Consider the following 25,701-nt stretch of genomic DNA (forward strand, 5'->3'; position numbering starts at 1 on the left):
ACATAAGGTTTAAAAAACAAAGCCATACAAAGTTTGTCCCTCCTCTACTCAGATTACAAAGATCGGACAGTGCAAGAATCCCAGCAGAAAAAGTATCAATATTGCTATATATAGTAATACAAGTAAAAGTCTAGAATTTAAAGTGTACTTCAGTAAAAGCACAACAGTATTGGTAAAGGCAGAGGGCTTAGAGTAGTACATGTCTAAAATTACAAAATGAGATCACATTGATGTACAGCTGGATCTTACTATCCAGCTGTACTGTATTTTACTATGGACAGGTAAGCTTGCCGTAGCAGGAACGAACGCGTACGGGACTTGTGTTGGAAACTAGTAGTAGACGGAGGAGACGGAAGTTGAACACGTTGTTAGTTGTTACCAGTAATTTCAATTCAAGTAGACAGTAGACGTTGGCTATGGCTGCTTCAGAGGACTACTACGATGAGGAGTTCTTCAATCTCTTGGCAGAATCCACGGTAGAGCCGTATTTATATGAACCGGAGTATACCGAGGAAGAGATGGCGCAGCGGGAAATACAACAGAGGGAAGCTGAGGCGGCCTCAGCTGCAGCGACTGCTGCCGCTGAGGACAGACCCAGGAGGGCCAATAGTAATTTGCATTGTCTGTGTGGACGTTGCCCAGCAATGACAACAGAACGCGAGTCGCTGTGCTGCAGAGAGTGGCCCCGTGCTCAATTTATTTTCGCTGAGTTTGGCACAGAAGAGGAAAGCTCTGGTGTGTGTATGACTACACACACCAGCTTTCATGCACACTTGGATCGGCATGTCCTCGGGACATACTTTCGGATCCCAAAAGTGAACTGGAAAAAACAGCCGAAGCCTGCTGGACCAGGAGGGACACTGACTGACGGGTAAGAGGTGTGTGTGTGTGTGTGTGTGTCACCCAGTGCAAGAGTGTTCCCCGATTGGCGTTACTGGAATCATAACTTATGTCTGTATGACACTGATTTACTATCACACACTATGGCACATACAGTGGTTCTCATTTTATTTGCTAGGACCCCCTACGTCTACGGGTCCATTTGGTTCCAGTTGTACAGTCAGTTACAGACCTGTTATGATCCATTTTGAACCACCTTCCAGCCTCCAGGAACAATATAATGTATGGCCATTGCAAAAATAGAATTTTGACAAGTGTGTGTTGGGCATAACTCTCTTACACACACACTCCGACAGGTATCATGCAGTGTACCACCCTGTGGCAACAACTGGCACTGCATGCTGACTGAGAGATAACACATTTCAGCTTTCTAACTTTTCTTCTCACTGTAGGCAGTATCGTTTGGCTGGGTACCGAATAACCCTGGAATGGGTATTACAAGGGGAAAGGCTCGGCAGATATTACCGGATTCCTCTGCCAGCGTGTGTAATTAACCAGGTATGATTTATTCCACTACTTCACACTTTTTTCCTTTTACATTTTGGAAAACATGCCAATTTAACATCAAGGTACCCCATTCTTCCCGTGTCCATTCACCAGATAAGACAGAAATACCCGAGCCCAGATGGTACATATAGAGGATTCCTTCACGCTGAGGACCACTTTCATGGACTGTGATGGTGAGTAACTCAACTCAAACTCTTTACAAAGACCAGTGGTCAACCAAAGTGCTCTACAGTCTGTAGTTAACTGCTGTAAATAGTCATAAACATCAAGGGACATGAAATTATTTAAGATTATACTGTTTCACACTTGTACAGACAGTGAATTGACCTTCACCACCTCTTCTTTGCCACAGCACGTCTCCTGTTCCTGGCCTGCAAGACCGCCTGCCTGCCTACTACATGCATATGTACATAGTACAATAAAAAATACATTTGATTTCAAGGTTTGTGTTTTATTGTACACTCAGATTTAAGTGCACTGGAGATTGAACATATTTACATATATATATTTGGGGTCCTTGACATGAAAATGTTTGAGAACTAAACTGTCAGGATTTAAATCAGGTTCTCGGGTCAAATCTTGACTTGTGGGCAAGAATTGCCTGCTCCTTCGGGGGCTTTGGTGTTGCAGCAATGTTGGCTGCTACAGCCTTCCGCTCCAGTGATGACGTCAGCACCTGGTACTTGACCTTTGGATCTTGTCTCAGTGAAATTGCGCGATTGACCAGACTCTGACGGAAGAGGTGTGTGTGAGGCTCGTAGACTGTCTTCACAACCCACCCCTTTGTTCTCTTGCAGAACGCCTGTTTGGTGCGGGGTCCACCTGAAATTGAGCAAGACATACATAGATTATTTGTAAAGTCCTAGCTAAGTCACATTTATAAATAAATTGTAATGTATATGATAAGGACAGGTAGACATGGATCTTTACAGAAGGAAGGCAGCTTCACACTACTGACAATGATATGGACAGAAAAGAAGGCTTACAGGTCACCTTTTGGTGTTAGCATTATGTTATGCTTTGGCTATTGAAAAATAGCGTGCTACAAGCTTGTAGGTCTGCTATTTTTGAAAAATCGAAGAACGACTGACATTAACAGCGTTTTCAGAAAACTGTCAGGATGTAGAAGACATTTTTAGAATCTGATCTCAGGTCAAAATGGGTTAAAAAAAAAATCATGTAAGGTGTGGTTCTACTGAATGCAGCGATACCAATTGTGTAAATGTAGCTTTCCAGTGTATCACACAGATGGTATTATTTTGACTAATCAAGGGTGGAAAGATTATAACAAACTCGCTTGAGTAGAACTCAGTCAAATGTATGAAATGTCCCATAAAATATTCCGGAAAATGTATTACAATAACCTGTGGCAAGGGTGGCTTGTCTTCTCTTGACAATGTTCTCGTTGTGTTCGAGGACTGCCAGCATGCCTCGTTCTGTCATCCCAGAATAGGAGAAGTGTAGTCTTTTTGGCATGTACTTCAACAGTGCACTGTGGAAGACCTCCAAGGCACCTGTAAGAACATAATAAAATGTACACATAATGTAAGCATGGATACAATATAATATTGTTGTTCATATTACTCACTACATTTACTTTTCACCAGTATGACGATGTCATGAAGCTTTTATTTTACCTGTATGTTTGAATAAGCCCAACTGATCGAGGTCTTTCAGGAGGCGCTTGTCACACACCAACTTCTCCAGATCCTGGTATACCTGCAATTACAATTCACCTTTATTCTGCAGAAGGGCTGCACAATTCTTGACGTGTAAATGATGAATTTTCTCCCTGCTAATTTGGGAACTGATTCTCAAACTATTCTTATTTCCATTTCGACTTATTTCAACAACAGTCTCAAAACACACTTGTGTCATAGCATGTCTCTCTTGCAACATTATAATTGCAGAGAGTAGTACTAATATTTTAAAATGAGATCACATTGATGTAACTATGAATCCAGACTGTGTAGTTTTCTTTATATCCCTAACACAGTAACATACAAAAAGTAAATTGTATCTAAATAATATACCGGGGAGTCCATTGAAAGCCATTTCTTCTTCTTCTGCATCTCTGGAATCAGAGGGCGATGGAGACACATGTAACTCTGTTCTCCCTCAGTCCAGCTGTGCACATCTTGGACGTGGTGCAGTATGGACAGCCATCGACGTTTTAACTCCTGCATCAAAAACATTATGCCATTATGGACCTCTGTGACCAATATGTTAATTTTCCAGGAAAGGAAAAATATTATAAAATTATTATCCAAAGAATGTACTACTTTCTATTGGTTCAATATTTTCAACACAGACGTAAAGGGTGTTCAATAGCACTGACTTATGCAACAAAAAAATGAATCAAAACCTAAAAAAAATTGAGTTAGGTGGTTTCCTCCCAACAGCAACGATATGATGATCACATACCTGTGTGTTGCCACCGCATGAAGCAGAGCAGAACCACATGTGGTTGCTCAGAGACCTAATTGGTGAAACAATACACAAGTTACACTCCTTTGCAGTGTGTGACACATGAAGTGTTAGGGCCGATTCATACTCCAATTTTAGAGCCGAATAAAAGTGGGTTCGGCGCTGTAGAGCCTACAATGTCACATCATTTGAGGTTCGGGGGGGGGGGGGGTACCGTCCTAAAGTCGGCTCTTCGGTGCTACTGAAAATTTCTGACGAGCCGAAATAATTTCAGCACTACAGCGCCGAAACAGGAGTAAAATAGGAGTATGAATCGGCCATTAGGCAATATACCTTAGTACATTTGATAGCTTGAAAACTTAGATATAATGCCCTATAACACCCCCCCCCCACACACACAACACTTTTTACGCTACATGCTAGAGATGTCTGCCTCTACTCAACGTGAGTGTTTGTGTAGCTATGGGTGTCTTATGAACATCCGTCCTTACCTTGACCAGTTAGCCAGTTCTCCCCTACCCTTCTTCCTGGATTTTGCCATCAGCTTCTTATTGAAACCTGAAATAGTAATTTAAATATGAAAACAATGTTGGGTTATAGAAAATGTCAAATCAGAGATTATGAATCACAATCCATTTACACATTATCTTGCACTTGCCTTTGACAGTGTGCCAGATATCAAACTGGTGATTGATGTCTGGATATTGATCCCTCATCATCTTCCTCACTGAGGGTGACCGGTCAGTTGCGACCACCTCCACCTGCAGTCCCACATCTAGGAGCGTGTTTAGTGCCCGTTCGAAGCCAAGTGCTTCCATGGCAACTGAACTGGAGGCTTCTGTAACCTGCAAGAAGCACAAAAAGTTAGAGGGATGAAGGGTGGGGAAAATATATAGTAACAGTCGATTACGTTATGCAATAACGAATACCTGCACTAGGTCAGTCTGCAAAATCTCTTGAGTGCCATCCAGCATCATGGTGTAATGGCAGTACTTGGCCGAAAACCCTGGTGAGTCACATCTGAGGTGACGAAGTAAAAAAACAAAACAACGTTCAATCAATGCAATGAATCTAAAACTAATACTTTTCATTGTATATATACACACACACACACAAGTACTACTATTTCTGATGTTTCCTTTATATTCTTCGTACACACCTTCCATCTCCGGACAGGTGGACTGGTATAGATGGTCCAGCTCCATCTTTCCACTCCTCCTCTTCAACACACAGTCTGGCCAGAATCTCGTCCCTCTGTTCTGCATATTGTGCCTCAATGGCAGGACCTAGGTACGACTTCTGCACGTCATAGAAGGTGGTGGGTTGGATCATATGCACGGCCATTAGTGCGGCCCAATCCACCAACTCTGTAATGGTGGTCCCTGTGAACAGCACAGAGGCAGCACTGAGCAAGTTCACCTCAGGCATGCCTCTGATTTCAGGAGATGAAGTCCAAGTCCCAGAGTGTCCTCCAAGGCAGTCCCATCGAACCTTCATTTGTGCCCCGACATAGGTCACGTGTGTGTCGTTTATGGGCTTTCCACACTCCTGACACATCCTAAAAAGCTCGTTGATCCTGGACTGATAAACTATCACCTTGGGCTCCTGCCAACCAGTCACCTCCACCTTCACCTCCTGAGATGAAACTGGGGTGGCAGTGGCGCTCGAGTCATCCTCAGTGACATATGGTGGATCATTGGGGTCTAGTGCTTCAGCACTGCTGCTACTGGTGTCCATAAGAGCCTAATTTACAAAGAAAGTGTAGAGCAAAAAATAAATAAATAAGCTAACACTGACCACACTAACAATAGACGTTGATAATGTCTCACTCTAACCACATCTGAGGCAGATTCTACAAATTGCTTCTAAATCAGGGGTTCAGAAATACATCTGCTATTTTTGAACATGCATAACATATATATCTGCCATTTTAATAGCCAATGCAAATACATAAAATTACACAGATGCTTTCCCGGTTTTAAGAATTACAGTTTGTAGTTCAAATGTGCAGATTGATGTGGAAAACAACAACAATTCCCAAGTACAATGGAAAAACAATTAGCTACTTATCCATGATTCCACATTCACATGTGAATTAGTAACTAACTGAGACAAGTAAACTGGTACTTACAGATTGACCTAGCCTATGTAGCCCATATGGGATTGGCGTGCCTGGTGTTGAAGAGGAGGGTGTTCCAGCTACAAACTAAACAATAAAAAATGTATTAGCATTCTCAAATCTCATTCTCACAGTCAGCATCAGAGACTCTCGGTAGGTCAAATTAATTTACAGATATCACAATAATAACCATATGTACCCATAGGTTTTGCAATCGCCATTTGCCAGTGTCTGTTACCTGGTTCATTCTACACATCCTCAGGCAGTGGGTCTCAAAAAACTAATAAACAGTGACTTTCTTACCTCACTAAAGAGGACCTCTTCATGTAAAGCCTCTGTAGGTGGGCGACTCTACAGAAAAGAGGTTGACAACACGTGTTAATCAGTGCTATACGAGTCAAGTGGCTAGCTTTTGCTTGTATATTCCACACACACACATATATATATATATATATATATATATATATATATATATATATATATATATATATATATATATATATATATATATATACACACACACACACACACACACACACACACATTATACAGCATTTTAACTCCAACCATACCTCTTTCCTGCTTCTTTTGGCCAGGTCAGCAGTTGAAGTACAGGGTCTCTCCATGGACCCCTGGAGGCCCTACCAAAATAAAGAAGAGTTGAATCACTATTATTTTACCAGCTATAAGTTAACCCAAGAGAGAATGTATAAGAATCAATTCATACACTATAGTATTCACTGTTATTTCACAAGTGTTTGTAGGGTACCTGTACATGACAGTGTTAAAATCACAGAACAACCAGTGTTACATTACATGAGTCAAGTGGCCAGCCTTTGCTTTTACATTACTAATACACATCTTAGTATGGCAATCATACCTCTGTTGTGCTTCTCTTGACGAAGAGCAGGGATGTTGATGCCCCAGGCTGGGGAAATACAGAGGGAACAGCGTCGTCCTTCAGCAATGTCTGTGGTTTCCTACGCTTTCCCTTGTCCATCAACTCTGCCATGACATTGCGGGTGAAGTCGTCCGGGGTGAAATGTTGACCACACACGCGAAGAGGACGAAGAATTCCTGGATCAGTGTTCTCGTCGTACCGGGGGTTTTTAATAGCTCTCAGCCACTGAGTACAAAGCTCCCGCCGATCCGATTTAGGGAAACGGTGATACGAGGGGTCCAGGAACTTCTTCATCTTTCTGGCGTCATCACACCCAGGCACAACACAATACGAAGGCATGTTGACAACCAAGTCCGAGCTATGCTACTGCTAGCTATCCTAGACGACTACTACTACTCCTAGACTCCTTCTACTACTACTACTACTTTTACTACTACTCCTTCTCCTAGACTCCTTCTACTACTACTACTTTTACTACTACTCCTTCTCCTACTTTTACTACTACTCCTTCTCCTAGACTCCTTCTACTACTACTACTACTTTTACTATACTCCTTCTCCTAGACTCCTTCTATTACTACTACTTTTACTACTACTCCTTCTCCTAGACTCCTTCTACTACTACTACTACTTTTACTACTACTCCTTCTCCTAGACTCCTTCTACTACTACTACTACTCCTTCTCCTAGACTCCTAATAATACTACTACTAGTATTACTACTACTGTTTCCTACCACTCCGTCTTCTAGACTCCTACTATTACTACTACTCCGTCTCCTCTACTACGAATACTACTATAAATACAAAAACGACTACTAATAATACTATTACTACTAATACTGCTACTACTACTGCTACTGCTACTACTAATAAATCTAAATATGAGGTAAAACTGACTTACTTTCTGACTATCACACGTTCACAACAACTGCTTCAAAATTCGCTCTCGGTCTCGGTTCATCAAACTCCTACACGCAACAAAGCGCGGTCTCTGGCGGCGCGCTTTTTGGCTTCGCAGGAGCGGATGTCGCGCAATGCACTGTGGGTAGTGTAGGCAATGATATAACCGTGCCTCGGCTCAATACATGACTCGTTCTCCGCAGCGGTTTCGCCAAATGTAAATATTTTTATTGTTTTCATGAACGGATATGATACTAAAGCATGACAAAGGCCATATAATAGTGGCGAACCGATCCTTTAAGCTTCCCCTTTCACAATCATGCCATGTCTCTCTCTCACACACACACACACACACACACACACACACACACACACACACACACACACACACACACACAGTCAGATTAAAGCCAGCACACACAGTGAGAATCAGAGTTGAATTCAATTAGAGTCATTAGAATAGATAGAGGACAGTGAATACCCTCCTCCGTCAATCATTGACTCGCTATACTGTGTGTGTGTGTGTGTGTGTGTGTGTGTGTGTGTGTGTGTGTGTGTGTGTGTCTGCGTGCGTGCGTGCACATGTGCGTGCTTTCATGTGTGTCAGTGTGCGTATGAATATTCATGGTCAGTGCAGTTTGGGGATAGGTAGTGCAGATGAATATCACGCTCCGTTGGTACTTCACAGCGTCGGTGTGTGTTCGGGGACCACATATGCTGAGGCTATATCAACACTAATACGTTTTCACTTTTTAAATTAAACAATCCCTGTCCACACGGGCATGTTTCGGAAATAATATCCTTCCGTATTACACGCCTGAAAACGCACATCACAACTTACAATCTGACGAGCGAGGTCCATGAAGCAGTACTTGTTGACACACAACGCTTGTACATTCAAAGAACGTTTCCCTTTTCTGTTGAGTCTGTGGATTTAGCTAGTGGTTGTTTAACATCTATGTGACTGCATTCAAAATCGTCAAAAATAAAAGGTAAAAATCCCACCCGTGTGAAGTGAGTGGTGCAACTCTGTGTGGTGTTCCCCGGGGGGGGGGGGGGTCCCAGGAACTTCCAGGACCACAGGAATCCGCCCAGGGTGCCCGGTTCCGGCGAGCTGTCCCACGTCCAAAATGGTGTGTGTGTGTGTGTGTGTGTGTGTGTGTGTGTGTGTGTGTGTGTGTGTGTGTGTGTGTGTGTGTGTGTGTGTGTGTGTTAGGCTGCACAACCGTGACACTTGGTTGTGAAAACCAACTAAACGCTATTTTCGTGCTCGGACAGACCCAGGGACAGACCCAGGGACAGACCCAGGGTCAGACCCAGGGACAGACCCAGGGTCAGACCCAGGGTCAGACCCAGGGACAGACCCAGGGACAGACCCAGGGTCAGACCCAGGGACAGACCCAGGGTCAGACCCAGGGACAGACCCAGGGACAGACCCAGGGACAGACCCAGGGACAGACCCAGGGTCAGACCCAGGGACAGACCCAGGGTCAGACCCAGGGACAGACCCAGGGACAGACCCAGGGACAGACCCAGGGACAGACCCAGGGACAGACCCAGGGACAGACCCAGCCAGAGACACACAAAGCTCCATAATGAAAAGCGCCCTCGTAGGTGAAGCTAACAACAAGCTCCTTCACTTTGGGCTCTGTACTCTGTACTGTACTGTACTGTACTGTACTGTACTGTACTGTACTGTACTGTACTGTACTGTACTGTACTGTACTGTACTGTACTGTACTGTACTGTAATGTACTGTGTTTAGGCACGGCATTGGCTTTACAGACTCGTCATGATGACTGAAACAACGTCACTCAGGTAATACAATGTGGGCTGCATGCTACAGTACCTAGTTTATATCTACAGGGCCTTCATGGTTGTTGTTGCTCCTTGGATTAGTCTTTAGCTGAGGTCGACTAGGGCTGCTCTGGGCATTTGAAGGTTTTCTCTGCATTCCTCAGACAGGAACCACAACGTCATTGATCAAATCATGCCACCAGACCATGCAGTGCCGGATTTACAGTAGTAAATAATTCAGGGCCTCCCTCGGCCACGCAGCCCAGAAAATGTTTTGGGGGTATTTTGCTTTAATTTTGGTGTAATTGTGGTGTACCCAGCCCCCCAAAAGAGAGAGAGTCAGACAGACAGACAAACAGAGACTAGTCACTGTCCATGGTGCTGAATGAACGCAGCCACCAGGAGGTGTTTTGCAGCAAAATACCTTTTTGCAATGTGCTCTGATAATAAAATCACAGAGCAATCACAGAGCAATAAAGAAAGAATATGCAATGCGAAGTAACGCTTGATTTCTTTTTAATGCTTCTTTCATAGGCAATACAAACAGTTTACTGTAGGCCTACTACATGAACAGAACATGTAAATATGAACTGTTTATGATGCGGAAATGCTGGTGTGTGCATGTGTGTGGGTGTTGTGTGCAATACACCCTAGCCATAACCCTAACCATACAGTACATCCGGGCCTGCACAAGACACTAGTACTTCCTGGCCGAAAGCAAAATTGGCAATCTATGTAGGCCTGATAATGCCACGACATGGGAATTATCAATGGATGTCAATGGCTTCCTCCGGCACATAACGTACTTTGGGCAGTAGTATAGTAGCGTTATACAATGCTGAATTTAACTGCGTAACATCTGCAACGAAGGAAGGATGTCGTGAGCGACAAGACCCAATCAAGAAGTAAATCAATGTTCATTTATGACGGCATCATCATTTCAAACTCCATTCTCGCCTATCGAGACTAAAATGCATGCAGGATGCTACTGGATCTCTCAAACATCCAGTCATCCGGGGGTCAGCAGCGTATAGTGAAAGGTCTGCATTTCAGGGGATACTGTCCATGAACGATAGGGGTGTAAAGTAACATATCAAAACCTTAAAAGTGATGTACACATAACATAGGACAGCACAGTATAGATAATATGGGTCAAATATGTATTATAGGCCTAGACATACTTTCCCTACTTATGCCCAAGTTTGACAGAGTCGTCCTCCTGGGCGATTAGTACAATGTCCACACCAGCTGCCCCAACAACCTTGGTTCGCTCTGCCAGAACATTAAACCCGCAGCCAGAAACCTAGGTGTCACCCTCGACTCCGACCCCTCCCTGGAGGGCCATGTAAAAAAGGTTGTTCAGTCCTCATTTTACCGCCTTTCGCAATATTGTCAAAATAAAACCATTCCTCTCACGCCGCGACTTAACCAAAGTCATCCACGCCTTCATCTATTCACGCCTAGACTATTGCAATTCCCTTTACACCCGTCTTTCCCCAAAAAATCTATTCACTGACTACAATTGGTCCAAAATACAGCCCGCCTCCTAACAGGTGCAAGAAACCATATTCGACCATATTACTCCCATTATTCTCGCCATGCACCCTCCACTGGTTGCCTATCTCTTTTAGAATTCTACTTTTTACTTAAGGCTAGGTCCGGCCTTGCTCGGTCCTACCTTTCAGACTTACTTGCTCCCTATGAGTTAGCCCGCGAGTTAAGATCCTCGGCAAAAGCCCTTCGCACCATAAAAACAGGCCGTAAAAAGACTATTGACGATCGGGCCTTTGCAATCCGCGCACCCATATGGAACGCCCTGCCACTGGAGATCAGGCTCCTCGTTTTAAATCACTCCTGAAGACCCATTTCTACAAAGCTGCTTTTAATCCTTTATCGTTGTGCTTTCTTTGTATTTTCTGATGTATTTTTCTGATGTTTTTCACAATGTGCCATTATTCTGTGCTGTTTGTTGTTGCCTTTGGATGTATATGTTCTATGCTCTATGTTCAGCACTTTGTGACCTTGTTCTTCAAAGGTGCTACATAAATAAAGCTTTATTATTATTATTATTATTACTACTGCACAGTTCCATTGTACACATTGTTCTATTGGCCTTCGTTCAGAACACACCAATATGCTGAGACAAGAGAGGAACTGAAGCAACACAGTGAGCATCTGCAGGCATCTGTGTGGACAGAAGAAGAAATGTCTCTACACCGTATTAGGCGCGATTCATACTCCATTTTACAGCCGAATAAAAGTCGGTTCGGCTCTGTAGAGCCTACAATGTGACGTCGGGGGGGGGGCACCGTCCTAAAGTCGACTCTTCGGTGCTACTGAAAGTTTCTGACGAGCCGAAATCTTTTGGCACTACAGCGCCGAAACAGCGGTAAAATAGGAGTATGAATCGGCCCTTACATTGTTCACAGTGGAAGTGTGCTGAGAAGGGTTACAGTAAATGACAATGCTCTTGAAACACATAAGTATGTGCATGTGTGTGTGTGTGTGTGTGTGTGTGTGTGTGTGTGTGTGTGTGTGTGTGTGTGTGTGTGTGTGTGTGTGTGTGTGTGTGTGTGTGTGTGTGTGCTAGCGCATTACTGTCCTCGGCATGTCTCTCTGCATTTTGGTAAATGATTAGAAACCACACCAGGGGATTAAAACACGCACCCGTGTCAGGAAGGGAGGAAGGGAGGGAGGGAGGGATAGACACCACAGAGAATAATAAGGGGAGCTAGAGGAATGGATGGAGAGACTAGAGGGTGATACGGATAGAGAGAGGGAAGATGGAGGAAAGGAGAGATGGAGGAAGAGAGAGGTGGATGGTGAGGAAGATGGTTGGTGGAAGACGGGTGGAGGAGGATAAGGAACAGTGGGAGAAGATATACCTGCCATGCCATGGTAGGGAGGGAGGGCCAGAGGGCTGGAGGGATGAGATTCATGGAGGATGAGTAAGAGAGAGCCACTAGTGAAGGAATGCAACTATCGACTATTTTATCTTAGCGATAATTCTATGGCTTACTTTTTTACGATTGAGCGGACAATTGAATGGGTTTTTTTTTAACCCATTTTGGGGCGGGAACGCCTTTTGGTGTTTTAAACATTGTTATAATTTAGCTATTGAAAAATAGCTGATCTACAAGCTCATGGCGCGCTACAAGCTTATAGGTCTGCTATTTTTTTAAATATCTTGAAAATATTTATCAGAGAGAGAGAGAGAGAGAGAGAGAGAGAGAGAGAGAGAGAGAGAGAGAGAGAGAGACAGACATCAGAATGTGTGCATGGAGGGATGGTGTCACAGGAGGGGCAGAAGGCTAGGGGCCGACCTGGGGTGGAGATGGTTGCAAGGCAGAGAGCACCATGGCGGCGGTGCATATCAATCGTGAGGCTATAAGCGTCTTTCCAATGCCTGCAAACGAGCAATTATGGGGCTAATTATTTATTTACTTAACAGCTTCTTTTACATTGGATTGAAGCCACCAAAATAATTTCATTGAACATTCTTAACGAGAGTAACAGAAAAACATCCATCCATGAGAGAGATGGAGCAGTAGTGGGAGATAAGGTGTTAATCGGGGGTTTGGAAAGACTCATTGACTAAACTTTTTTAAAGTTTTACACTCCGTTTTAAAACGTTTTGAATTCTGAGTTAAACCGGGTTGGTTTGCATCCAATCAGGAGATATAATACCCAATCATCAGCTTCAATTTTATAGTGTCATCACTTTCACTTGTTTATCCTGTATGAGTTCTCTCTCCTGATTGGATAATGTTGTTATCCTGACCTGGAAAGGTTCTAGATTTTCTAAAGAGCTGGCTAGATGTGGAGGAATACTAGAACGCTCGCCTCAAAACATAGTCACCTCAGGCGTACAGCCGGCGTAACTTCTTTGCCTGGTATTCCTAAACGTAACCTCAGTAAAGTAAACGGTTAAACCTAACCGTATTCCTATCCATAACCTCAGTAAAACGGTATCCTGACCTGGAAAGGTTCTAGATTTTCTAAAGAGCTGGCTAGATGTGGAGGAATACTAGAACGCTCGCCTCAAAACATAGTCACCTCAGGCGTACAGCCGGCGTAACTTCTTTGCCTGGTATTCCTAAACGTAACCTCAGTAAAGTAAACGGTTAAACCTAACCGTATTCCTATCCATAACCTCAGTAAAACGGTGCCAAAACCTAACCCTAGAGGGTATGCACATGCATGAAGTGAGTGGCAAATCGAGTTTAACGTTGTTTAATGCAATCAGATAGGACTTTTCTGTTTGAATATAGTCAAGGCCAGAAAGTAGTTTTGTGCAGTAGGCTTTCCCACATAACCTCCGGTTAGTTTGATGGTGATGATGATGTCACGCACATACCGTCTAATTCCTAAACTTAACCTGCATGCCGTAAAACTATGCCTAAACCCCTAAATGTATTTATAATCTTATTGTCAGTAAAACAAATACAAGAATGTGAAGAACCGCCCCACCGAGCGGTCCGCGTGTGGTTGTCAGGAATTACTATCATAATATAGAGATGTTTAACACTTACTTTATAGAAAAGGGAACATTGGCCATGCCAGGCAAAAGGAAATAAGGAATATCCCTTTACAAAAGATGGAAGACTTAGGGCCGATTCATACTCCTATTTTAGAGCCGAATAAAAGTCGGTTCGGCTCTGTAGAGACTACAATGAGACGTCATTTGAGGTTCGGGGGGGCGGGTACCATCCTAAAGTCGTCTCTTCGGTGCTACTGAAAATTTCTGACGAGCCGAAATCATTTCGGCACTACAGCGCCGAAACAGCGGTAAAATAGGAGTATGAATCGGGCCTTAGAGAAAAGGAGTGTGAAAAGCTGGACAAAATGAGAAAGCACTGAAAGCAGTCAATGCACAGATACGGCTAATAGTACTACAAAACATTATAATGTGTAAGCACCAGCAAATAACAGGAACATTGCAATGTCCAGACTGTTCATTTCACTCAAGAGTGGAAAACGCATCTAATTCTCAGGACTTTGCACTTGCAGTGAAGGAAGCAAGCACATAAGGAAAGGAGGAAGTACGGATGAGGGTGTGGTCTTGGCTAGAGCCTGCAGGCTCTTGATGAGATTACTGTGTGTGTGTGTGTGTGTGTGTGTGTGTGTGTGTGTGTGTGTGTGTGTGTGTGTGTGTGTGTGTGTGCTGATACTGCATGCACTTTGAGAGTTTCATCTGTGAGGTAACGTAGTTAATGAAGAGCCGCAAGCTAACAGAGGTGGAAGGGTACGGGAGCAGAGAGAGAGAGAGAGAGAGAGAGAGAGAGAGAGAGAGAGAAGTTTGGTGGCAGAGACAATTTTCCATGTGACTTTTAAACCTATTTTTAACGAGGAATTGTCTTCCTCATGCCTATGTTGTAGCGAGAGCGAGAGACACAGAGAGAGAGAGAGAAACTGAGAGAGAGAGAGAGAGAGAGAGAGAGTTGCGTTAGACAATTAAAAGCCAAAAATAATGGCTTTGCTTCAGCAGCAAACCAACCGCCATACTGTGTCCACACACACTCACACAGTCTCTAGTTGGTGATTCAGGGAGGCTTTCACTCACACGGGGAAACCCACTGAAGCCGTTCTTTGCATTTATAGCTCTCTCAGCCAGACCAATGAATAAAAGCCCCTTATATCGACTTCATAATTAAACTTTGCTCTGATCTACGGCAACGTTCATGGGCCGAGCAAATAATGCAGTGCGCCAGACAGTAAAACTGAACTGCCGCGACAACGATGGAGAGATATAGGAGGCGATTGATTGCATGAGCTCATGGCATTTTTCCCATATGCACCTGTCCTGGAGTCTGTCTGACACTTCAGCAAAAGAAGTCAAGTGTCAGACAGTGACAGAACAGAAGAGTCACAGCCTATAGGCACCGCACGGTCACCACATCACATTGGCCTATTATTTTCAAGAATTACAGTAAGGCTACTTCTGCATCAGCCACATCACTGTCACATATGCATCATCATGTTTGTGTGAAGCCAAAGCAGATTTGAGTGTTCCCCTGGCTCTGTCAGTGGACTACTGTCACTACCATCCTCATCCCCTGGGAGCTGCTGGAGGGGACAGGTGCAATTCATTCATGATTTATTTACGTCGGCATGTTTATTTTTTTCCCTTCCCGCGCGCATCCCCGGGGGGGCCCCCCGTGACTGTGAGTGTGACATCACCTCAGTGTGTGATTGGTGAATTTATAACCATCCTTCCACACTCAACGTGCCGTGGTGTGATGCAATGCAATAGTATTATAGTAGTATAGAGATGGTGCGCCGCGGTGCGCAACTATAACTCCCCTCCGTGTTAAAAGCAGTTTAATACGCCACGTGCATTACAACAGAATGTAAAAACAAAAAGATCATATAAGATATAAGAAAACAATTCAACGGAGGATTGCACATTGCACCGATTTAGACTGCAGAGGCTGGATGGATGTGTAGGCTAATTCATGAATCATGAGTGAGTGTGTAGCCTACGCGAGTACGGGGAGGACCACATCACGCTGATGAGGACCACTATCATCAATGAAAACGGTTACAGCTGCTGCTATAATTTATAGCCTATACACGAGAACCCTGCACCGCATTTGCCATAGAGCGGTTAAAAATGTTGTGCATTTATTTATCAACGCTGCCGAGTATTGCATCAGGCGATGCTATCAAATGTGTGACTGAACATGAACTGAACTGAACATGCATGAACTGAACCCCGGCTACTGCCCCTCAACTTGCCGTGTAAAATGCAGCAGCTTTTAGATGGCCACAAATAACTTACAAAGGTGTATCCTATAAACTATAAGTTGACTACCGGTAATTGAAGCCACTGTTCCGTTCCGCTACAGTCAGTGTGTAACTTATCTACTATGCCAATAACATCTTATCTTCACATTCACAATTCAGAGTTCAGAAATGAAATGACACGACCCCCCTGCCCCCGGGCATATTATGTTCTGTACTCACCCAAATAGAGAGCAACAGGCAAGATGATCATGAGGCAAGAAGAGTTCACCAACGATGCCATTCTTCTGACCAGAGTTCTCCAAACAGGCGTATAGGCTTCGACGGAAATGTCAAGTTTAAACTGTCTGCAACTCACTTCTCAGTCGTATATAGCCGCCCTAAGCCTACCTAATTATTGTGTTTCTATTCCTCTCCCCTCTTTCCTTGAACTGGCTGCTCCTCCGGTGCAAGTTGGGGAGTAAGCTGGTATGAGTGAAATGAGAACATACTCCAGTGTGAAAAGATAGAGACAGTCAGTGCGCTCTGCTTGTAGGGGAGGGCACGTTTCTGCTGAGTAGGACGGTCTTCGATAGCTCCCCAATTAGCTGGAGGAGTGCAGAATGAAGCTAACCCAGTAGTTTGTTGTATGAAGTCACCTTAAAGTTGTATGATAATGATATTGTAACCGGGCCTATTTTCTTTTCTTTATAGCGGTATAAAATGTTAAGTGTATTAGCTGGAATAGATTAAAATAAGATATAAACACCATACATTTAACAAGACTTGGTTTTTTTTTATTCCAAAAAAATGCTTAGGGTAAAAGAAACAATTGTAAAATATACAACATAATCATCCAAGCACAGGGAAATGAGTACAGTTGAAATATGCCACACACAAATGAAATTAAACCTTACTTAACAAACTAGGAAAGGGGGGAAAAGCTATAGGCCATTCTGTTGCAATTATATGTGCAGGCTTCCTGACATTCTAGAGAATCCTCTGGTGGAGCCCGCGCTGAAGGAAAAACAATTCAAAGCAATTTCAAGTTGGTACAATAAAACATGGGGGCTACCAAAATCACTTATTTTCGTGTGTCCTTCCAAAAGTTAAGGCGCCTTGCCCTTGGCAGAAAAATGTGAAGATGGACGCCACATTTGGACTTACATGACTCGTCTACATGTTGTCATGCAGGCTTGCCCAGTGTTTGAAGATCCATTCACGCAGATAAATGTAATATAGATAAAACTGCTATAGACAAAACAAAACCTCTCACTGGAGAGAAAGAAAAAAAAGGAATTGTGAAGGCAATGTAAATCTAATATAGTTAAGAATTGGTCTGGGCCCAGTTGACATTACTATGTAGAGAGGGGGAAAAAAAGAGTACCCCCTTTCGGGACCCTTGGTTACCTTTTCTGTATTTTACAGAAAAGGTAACGAAGGGTCCCGAAAGGGGCTAGGAACAGAGTGACACCAGAGATACAGTGGCATTTTTTTCATCACAAATCCCAGGACCGGTTTATAAAGTCTAGACAACAGAATATCCTTTAACCAACTAATGCTCTATGCTAAGGCCAACAAACAAACCAAGGTCTGCAACTGAAACAGGAGAATAAAAGATGCTCAATCTCTCTCACACTCCCCAAGGTTTCCTTTTTTGTAAATCGACAAGTGAGAAATAATGTGCGTTCACAAATTAAATGTTTGCAAAGCTAAAGCACACATGCTCTCCTCTGCGGTGCCATTTGAGGCTTTACTTAACACAATCTTCTTGTATGTAGACACTTTAACTTCAATTTATGTATCCAAATAGTCTGCCATTAACCCTTGTGAACATAAAAAAGAAAGACTGAAAGGTCCTTGCACACTGCGTTTTTTTTTCTTCAGATTTTTTGCAGTGTTTTTCCACTGGTTTTTGCGTCCAGTCTGCATGGACCTTTAAAGGTCTTAAGTTTGTGTCTACAGGTTCAAATGAGATCAATTGAGAAAAGTACAATAAGGCACTTACCATACAAATTCAATGTAACGGATTCTAAACATGACAACCAAATGAACACAAGCACTGAGTATTATACAATCTGCAAAAAATGGTGGACAAACCTACAGTTTACAATGACATTCAAAATTGAGATATACAAATTATCATACAATTAAAAAACAAATTTTCCAAAGATGAACAAACGCAAATTTACAACCAAAAGGCAAGTTCTTGAATGTTGTGTTGTAGTTTGAACTGGACTGAAAGAGTCCAATGCCAGGAATGCTCCATGTACTTCATTCAAAACTGTGACGCAACAGAAATGTTTACAATTCAAATAAGTGCTGCCCCCTAGAGCTACAGAGAAGTAACTGTACATTAAGTTTACAAACATTATTTGGACTTGCCCTTTTAGAAAATGTTGACGATAATTTGTTAGAAGCATTATCTAATGGATAACCATTAGGTTTTTAAGCAAGTAAACATCTCTTACAAATATTGAGGGTATAGAAAAAAGTGGCCAGTGTAATGAAGAAAAAAATCAGTTATCCTAGAAGAAGATGTGAATGGTGAGGATGGTCTAATGATCAGATAACCGTATGGAGGTTTACACATGGACGGCAGCCTTTTTGGCTATTGGATTCAATAACTCTCATTTTGAAAATAAGCATTATACATAGAATGCTTTCTAGATACACTTCCTCTGTCAGTACTCATGCTAATGTTTAAATCACACAGAAAGCTGTGAAATGCTTCTAGCGAACAAGATGTGAAGATGATCTCCAGGCCAGGGCATGATTCAAAGACGTTGTGAGGCATGTTTAGTTGTAGTATTAGCCTAAACTATATTCCATAGTATGGCAAAAGTATGACATTTCGCCATAGTGCAATAGAGTATAAATTTAACTTTATGAACCTTATTCCCTCACTCATTACCTAACTTAAATGCCTCAAGAATGGCCTGTGTCACTATCATGATTCCAATACACAATCACTTATTTCTATGACAGATATGGGTTAAAAGGAACATGACAGATCACAATAGACAGCAAAGATCAGTCTGGTAACAACAACCAGCATGGCTGAATGTTCTTTTGGAAATGGGCTGATGTCCAAGGTATTACAGTGTGTCAGGTATTGTCTCCAACTGGCTGGCAGAGAATACCCGGGTTTTTTCAGTCCAACAGTTAAGTCTCTTCTCACACAGCTTGCGCCTTCATATGATGGGGAAGAAAAGGGATTGGAGAAGTCAAAAGAGACATTTCTCAAGGGAACAATGTATGGATTAACCAAAGTCTGGAAGCATGAAGAGCAGTCAGTCTCACAGTCACCAAGAGGTAGGCCTCCTAGGAACAATCCCATCATCCATACCAATCCCATCTTTCTTTGCAGTTTTGTCCAAAAAAATAAAAGTTTCAATCTTCTAACTGAAGCACTGTTCACTGGTGCACGGACCACCAGGGACGCCTGGGATGAGAGGAAAGTACATTGGGAAGGAGGAGTAGGGCAAATGGGGCCAACTCAGACTACTCGTCAAACCTCTCCGTCCAACAGCTACCCTTAGTCCCGCCTCATGTTCGCATTCAGTCCAGGTTCAAAAAAGGTGTATCGACCCCTCTGAGGCAGCAGCAGTAAACATCTACATCCAAACATCCGTTCTGGTGGCTCAACGAGCAGGACACTGCTCGATCTCCTTTTAGAACTCTACCAGGAATCCCTTTTCTCCTAGTCGAAATGATTAAACTGAAAGCAGTATCTTATAAGTCAGCCCCCCCCCCCCCTCCCTCCCCATGCCGAACTCAAAAGAAGTCTAGTGGTTGACCAGGCCCTGCAACATCATCACTAGGCGCCGCGCCCTCTTGATGAGCGGGGCGGGCTGGTCCTGTTGTAGGAAGGCAAACAGTTTGGGTCTGGCCTGGGACAACACTGCCGCCATATGGTCTCTGGTCAGAGGGTCACTGTGGTCGAGGTTCATCACAGCATCGTCCAAGTAGCTGGGCAGAGAAGGGCAGAACAAAAAGAGAGACGTCATCGTCAAGGTGTTTAGGTTTGATAAGAAGTAACGCAAGCTATCGACTTTGCTAGGGATCGGTGCACTGCGGTTGGAACAACCTGGGCGGAAAGCAGGGGGGGGGGGGGGGGAGTTTCAAATGGCCTCCTCCTGGACAACATAATCTGGTACTGTGGAAAAGCAATTGTTTTAAGAGTCCGGCGGCACACCAGAGACAATTATCTTGACAGAAATAACAATTAACGTGCAGTTGCACTTTGCGGGGTGCTCAAGATGGAATCTCTCCCCCACTGCTTTGTCATAAACCGGTCCTGTTCCCCCACAAGCCAATATGAACCTCATTACTACATTTTTAAGATAGACAGCTGGTGTGTTAGGTCGTTCTGGTGCTACGTTCATTTACATTTTACTCTTTCAAATCTAAAGGGCCATTTGCCTCCCTCTGTACAATCTACCTATTCCCTATCCAATATCACTGCCTGCAGCCACCCCCACCTGCCCATCTCCTGTAGTTGGCATAGGGCCATCTTCTCCAGCACGCACACACACAAACACACACACACACGCATGCATGCACGTACGCACACGCATGCACGCACGCACAGGCTATCACGTCCCTGTAACACTGCCAACATGCTCTTTGAAGAGACATTTAATGCCCTTGTCCACCAAGCCAGAGGAGAGATATTGATACGCCTAGACCTTTTAAAACGTATACCTTGGAGGAGATAAGTTGGCTACACATTATTCACCTTCGCTTCTCTGTCTATAGTGCCTTCCTCAGGTCCTTTGAAAAACACCCCACTAAAGTATCAACTGCACAACTCAAGATTATTAAGAAATATTACTATGAAAGGGTGTTCTTTATTTTTGCAATGACAGTGATGCCATCAGGGACAAAGTGCACAGGGCAGATATGACAAATAACTGAAATATACACACATTTTTATGAAGTTTATACTCTATAGTATAAAAATGGCGGAAATAGCAAAGCGGAAATCTACAAGTTTACAACACGTCACAAAGGGAAACGTAAACCATCTATGCTTTTTCTTTTAAATATAAAAATATAGGATTATGCAATAATAATTGCTGTGGCCTTTCGTTTTGACTGAGAAGGCCACTTCTAAACTGCTGATTCAGAGCATGCAGGTTGGTCCTCCACTTATGAATTAAATCAAAGCATGGACATCATGTACTCTGAACATTCAAAAACACCCTTCTACCCTTGTCCATCTCTCCTCTCTCCAGATGGTGCAGAGCGGTAGGTAACAGAGGGCCAGTATGAGCCGCCGCCTACAGTTTGAACTCACAACAGCAGGTTGACAACCGATAAGAGCCTTGGGCTACTCTGTAAAGGAACTTGAAATGGTTTAGAGGCTGTGTTGGTGTGTACATGAGGGATCAGAGTAATTGGCCAGGATTCAGGACAAAATCTGAGATCCGGATGATCACATTTAGAGGGGGGGGGGGGGGGGGGGGGGAGACGGCACGATGAGCTGAGAACAGACGAAGCACAGCAACGGCGAGGAGAGAGAAGGGAGGACATTATACTGCCATTCAGAGTGGCAAGCATGCTCCCCAAACGGCCATCGTAGCGGGGGCTACAGACGTAATGGGGGTGATGGGGTCAGCAGTTTAGCACCGGTGAACACTGAGGGGAAGAGGCATAATGGAGGATCCAATAAAGATGAGATGGGGAGAAAAGGTGTTGCTAAAGATGGGCTTTGATACTGATGAAGGGCAGGGCGGCACGGAGACATGACCGCATATATTAAAAAGTGTGTGTGTGTGTGTGTGTGTGTGTGTGTGCACGCACAATGCAACATCTGCATGGCACGCACTTCTTCCACTGCAATAATTTCAAATGAACAGTATTATGAAGATGCTAATTTGAATCCCATGCTTTTCAACGACAACCTATCAAACCACTTGTCGTTAGCTGAATCGACCGATGTTGCTGCAGTGCCATTTTCTGCTGCAACAAAAGCGGGCATTACTTCAAAGCTCACTGCAGTAGGATGGCTCAAACCACTTTTATTAAAAGTATTACTGTATAACAATAACCCTGCAAGACATGTTGAAGAAATATAATGCCTTACTGTGGAGCAGAGAACTCTCCCCCAAGGGAAGGCAATTTTCCCAAAGCAGTTCTACTGATTGGACAACAAAACTAATGAAAATACTTTCTTGAATGCATGTACCTGTGAAATACATATCTTGAGTGGCTTTGTAGTGGACTTACCCGCACAAAATACAAATCTTCGGATATTATGTTTGCCTCCTGTATATTTATGCGACTTAAGAGAAAATTGTGCTGGGAATCAGAGTACGCTAGTGAGTCAGAACATTTCAGTGAAGTGGACACAGAGGAATTGTAATACGCATAAACCTGTTTTTCCCAACCAAACTTCGCTTCTTCTGTTGAGACCGGTGATGTTGCAGTTTTAAATGTAATGGGTCCCGGGACCCACAGGGGTTTTCATATTTCCTTTACTCGTTCTCTTTGATCCCCAAGGGTTATATAATTATAGCTACATTCATGCATGTTCAAATTGTCTGAAAATTAAACAAAATTTGCCGTTTACACCAAGTCCAACCCAAGCCTGTTCTTTTTTTTTTAATATATTTTTTATCCCACGATTTTGTAACCCGTTTTTCACCCCTGTGTCAATCATCTACTGTGATCCTGGGCTCTACACACCCTCCGCCAACCTGGGGAGAGCAACGGACTTAACTCATGCTTCCTTCATGCTTGAGTGTCCAAGTTGCTCCTTTACACCTGACAGGGGGGAGTTTCCCTGGTTGGACGTAGCGCGTGGAAGGAACACGTTATTCCAACCAGTTCCTTTCCCCTCCATCAGGCGCCCCGGCCGGCCAGGGGGAGGCAGTTTAGAGACCAGGATTACTGCATGTTTTTGTGAGGGTACCTACCCTAGGGGACACGGGGAGAACATGCAAACTCCACACAGAAATCCCAAGCCTGTTCTTGGCCAATACCACGTTAGCGACGGTTACTAAATAAGGACCCTGGTCAAGCTTTCAATGCGGGCAAAATGGTTAACCCATTCTGACCTGAGATCAGATTCATACGAGGTTTCCACTGGACACACACTGGTCTGATTAACCCATTCTGACCTGAGATCAGATTCTAAAAATGTCACAGTCGTTCTTCGATTTTTCAAAAATAGCAGACCTACAAGCTCGTAGCACGGCGCGCTATGAGCTTGTAGATCTGCTATTTTTCAATAGCTAAAGCATAACATGATGCTAAAGACCAAAATGCGTTCCCGTTCAGAATGGGTTAAGCGGTGTCAATAAATATATTTGCTGTAGGTTTATCACATCAGGAAAACTCATGACGTTTTATTTTCGTCTTTTCATAGATTTATAAACTATTTTGGTTGGAGATGTACTGAAGTGATACTGCGGCGTTCCCAACTCTCGCGGGGACATCTTGCGAGGTTTCTTTTGTAAAAAAGTCGCCACGCCAGCTGCAGCCTCACAGCCTCGCAATGTTGCTTGCTCTGGGTGGATCTTTGTTGGTTGTAAAGTGTCTTGAGACAACTTGTTGTGATTTGACACTATAATAAAATTGAATTGAATTGAATTGAATTGACAGACTAGCAGTCCCAGACACAAACACTTCTCCTGAAGTGTCTTCTAAAGTGTCTCCCTCAAACACGTCCATTGTGTATGTTTTCAGCGACAAGCGGGCGACATCAAATACGTTTGTTTACATCCAACGGCATTCCAATAATACTCTTCAGGAGTGGGTGTACCGATTTGGACCAATCAGATCGTTTTTTACTCAACGCAAACGCGACGTGATTCGGTCTGCGTAGGCATACCTACCGGATCTTCTTTCTACACAAATTAGTCAAAACAAGACGAAGTTGACATTTTTTATTTAAAAAAAAAACCTGAATGAGTTTTCCTGATGTGATAACCTGTCAGAATCAGCTTTTGTTGTGCTAAAAGAGTGACTTTGAGAGCCATTTCCCCGTTACAATGGTAAGTCAATGAGATGAGAGCCTATTTTTATTTCTAATATTTACTATTAAACTGCACAACAGAGCGAAATAATTCATGGAATGGACTAGTTTGCTCAACAAGGTAAGAAAACAAACCCTCTTTCTGAGGTTCACACATGCTACAGCAAATGTATTTATTGACACCGCCGGTGCTTAACCATTTTGACCCGCATTGAAAGCTTGACACCATCGCTAACGCGGTATTAGCCAAGAACGGGCTTGTGTGGGACTTAGCGAACAGCTAATAGGCGTGCGCGCTCTCTATCCTAATGTACATTCTAAACGCACTACTTCTTGGGAAGTAACAAACTCAGAATGCAGGGTACAAACTAAGGTACAAAGTTCATAGTAATATGAAAATGATCATTTACACTACACAGAATCAGAGATAAATAGGAACTAAAGAAGAACAGCCGTATGTGGAAGGGGGAAGAGAACGTAAACGGAACGGAGATATTTGTAGATTATCCTTTTAGATGTTTGCGACAGTATTTATTGCTCTGGTGTTTTCTTTTTACAGAGTGGGAAAATAACGATCTGAAAAGGACGGGTCGCATGTCAGAATTTGAGTGCGTGGCTGGATTTGGTGCGCGGCTCGCTGCATGCAGAAAGAGCGAGGCGGCAGACACTAACTCTCTGGAGAGTAATCCTGTAAGCGGACTCACATTGATGTTGTGCGGGAATGTCCCTCTGTGGGACTCCTGCTTTACCCTACTATCCTACTACCCTACTTTGGTCAGACATAGCATTGGTTAGACATAGCATTAGTCCGACTGGATTAAGGTTGGTGAGGGGGCGCGTTAAGACAACCGGATTGAGGTTGGTGAGGGGTGCGTAAGGGTTGGGAGAGAGTTAAGGTTAGGTTTGCTGCCCCGTGGGAGGTTAGGGTTAGGGTGAGGGTTTGAGATATCGGACCGAATGAGCAAGAAAAGGTCAGTAAAAGACATGTTTAAACCACTGTCCTCGCACACCGCAAGAGCGTTGTGTATCAATGACGTCTGACCATCAAATATTGACCTGCTGCTTCTGCCAAATGGAAAACCAAAAAAAAAAGTAGTGTAGTGGAAAAACCCCATAAATGGAATTGCGTCACCAGGCAGGTACCCAAACACTTACAATTTTATTCTAATAGAATCTGGCTAGAGGGAGAAAGCATAAGAGAGAGAGAACTGTTTAATTGTGTGTGCTCGCGCAGTGATTCTCACCTTATCTTCAGCTCTGAGCGTGTGGCGAGGTTGGATGAAAGCTGCTGGATGAGAGACAGCAGCACGGGTTGAGATAGGGGACACGGGTGCTGACCAAACACCTGCTGGGAGTCGATGGTCTCGCACACATATAGTACCAGGTTCAGGTCCGTTGCTGAGAGAGCCTGGGAGAGAGGATGGGAGAGGAAGATAAGAGTGG

The 25,701-nt window shown here is 43.6% G+C and overlaps 2 protein-coding genes across 6 annotated transcripts in view; both read right to left on the bottom strand.

The window, feature by feature from the left end:
- The window catches only part of nrn1la (neuritin 1-like a), a gene marked incomplete at both ends in the record, with an annotated part of 70,535 nt that extends 53,957 nt beyond the window's left edge, over positions 1–16,578 (bottom strand). Inside the window, one exon of the mRNA XM_080762252.1 lies at positions 16,518–16,578. Within this exon, the coding sequence (XP_080618378.1) occupies positions 16,518–16,578 (61 nt within the window). The remainder of the gene's footprint in view (positions 1–16,517) is intronic.
- Positions 16,579–20,042: 3,464 nt separating this feature from the next.
- Positions 20,043–25,701, bottom strand: part of edc4 (enhancer of mRNA decapping 4) — a 35,551-nt gene continuing 29,892 nt past the window's right edge. For all 5 annotated transcript variants that reach the window (XM_080762356.1, XM_080762358.1, XM_080762357.1 and 2 more), the window contains 2 exons: positions 25,503–25,666; positions 20,043–20,246 (listed from right to left, as the gene is read on the bottom strand). In XM_080762356.1, coding sequence (XP_080618482.1) covers positions 20,063–20,246; positions 25,503–25,666 — 348 coding nt within the window. In that variant the 3' untranslated portion in view covers positions 20,043–20,062. The remainder of the gene's footprint in view (positions 20,247–25,502; positions 25,667–25,701) is intronic.

Source organism: Protomyctophum bolini, assembly GCF_963924005.1.
Source record: "Protomyctophum bolini genome assembly, chromosome: 4".
NCBI classification, from domain to species: domain Eukaryota; kingdom Metazoa; phylum Chordata; class Actinopteri; order Myctophiformes; family Myctophidae; genus Protomyctophum; species Protomyctophum bolini.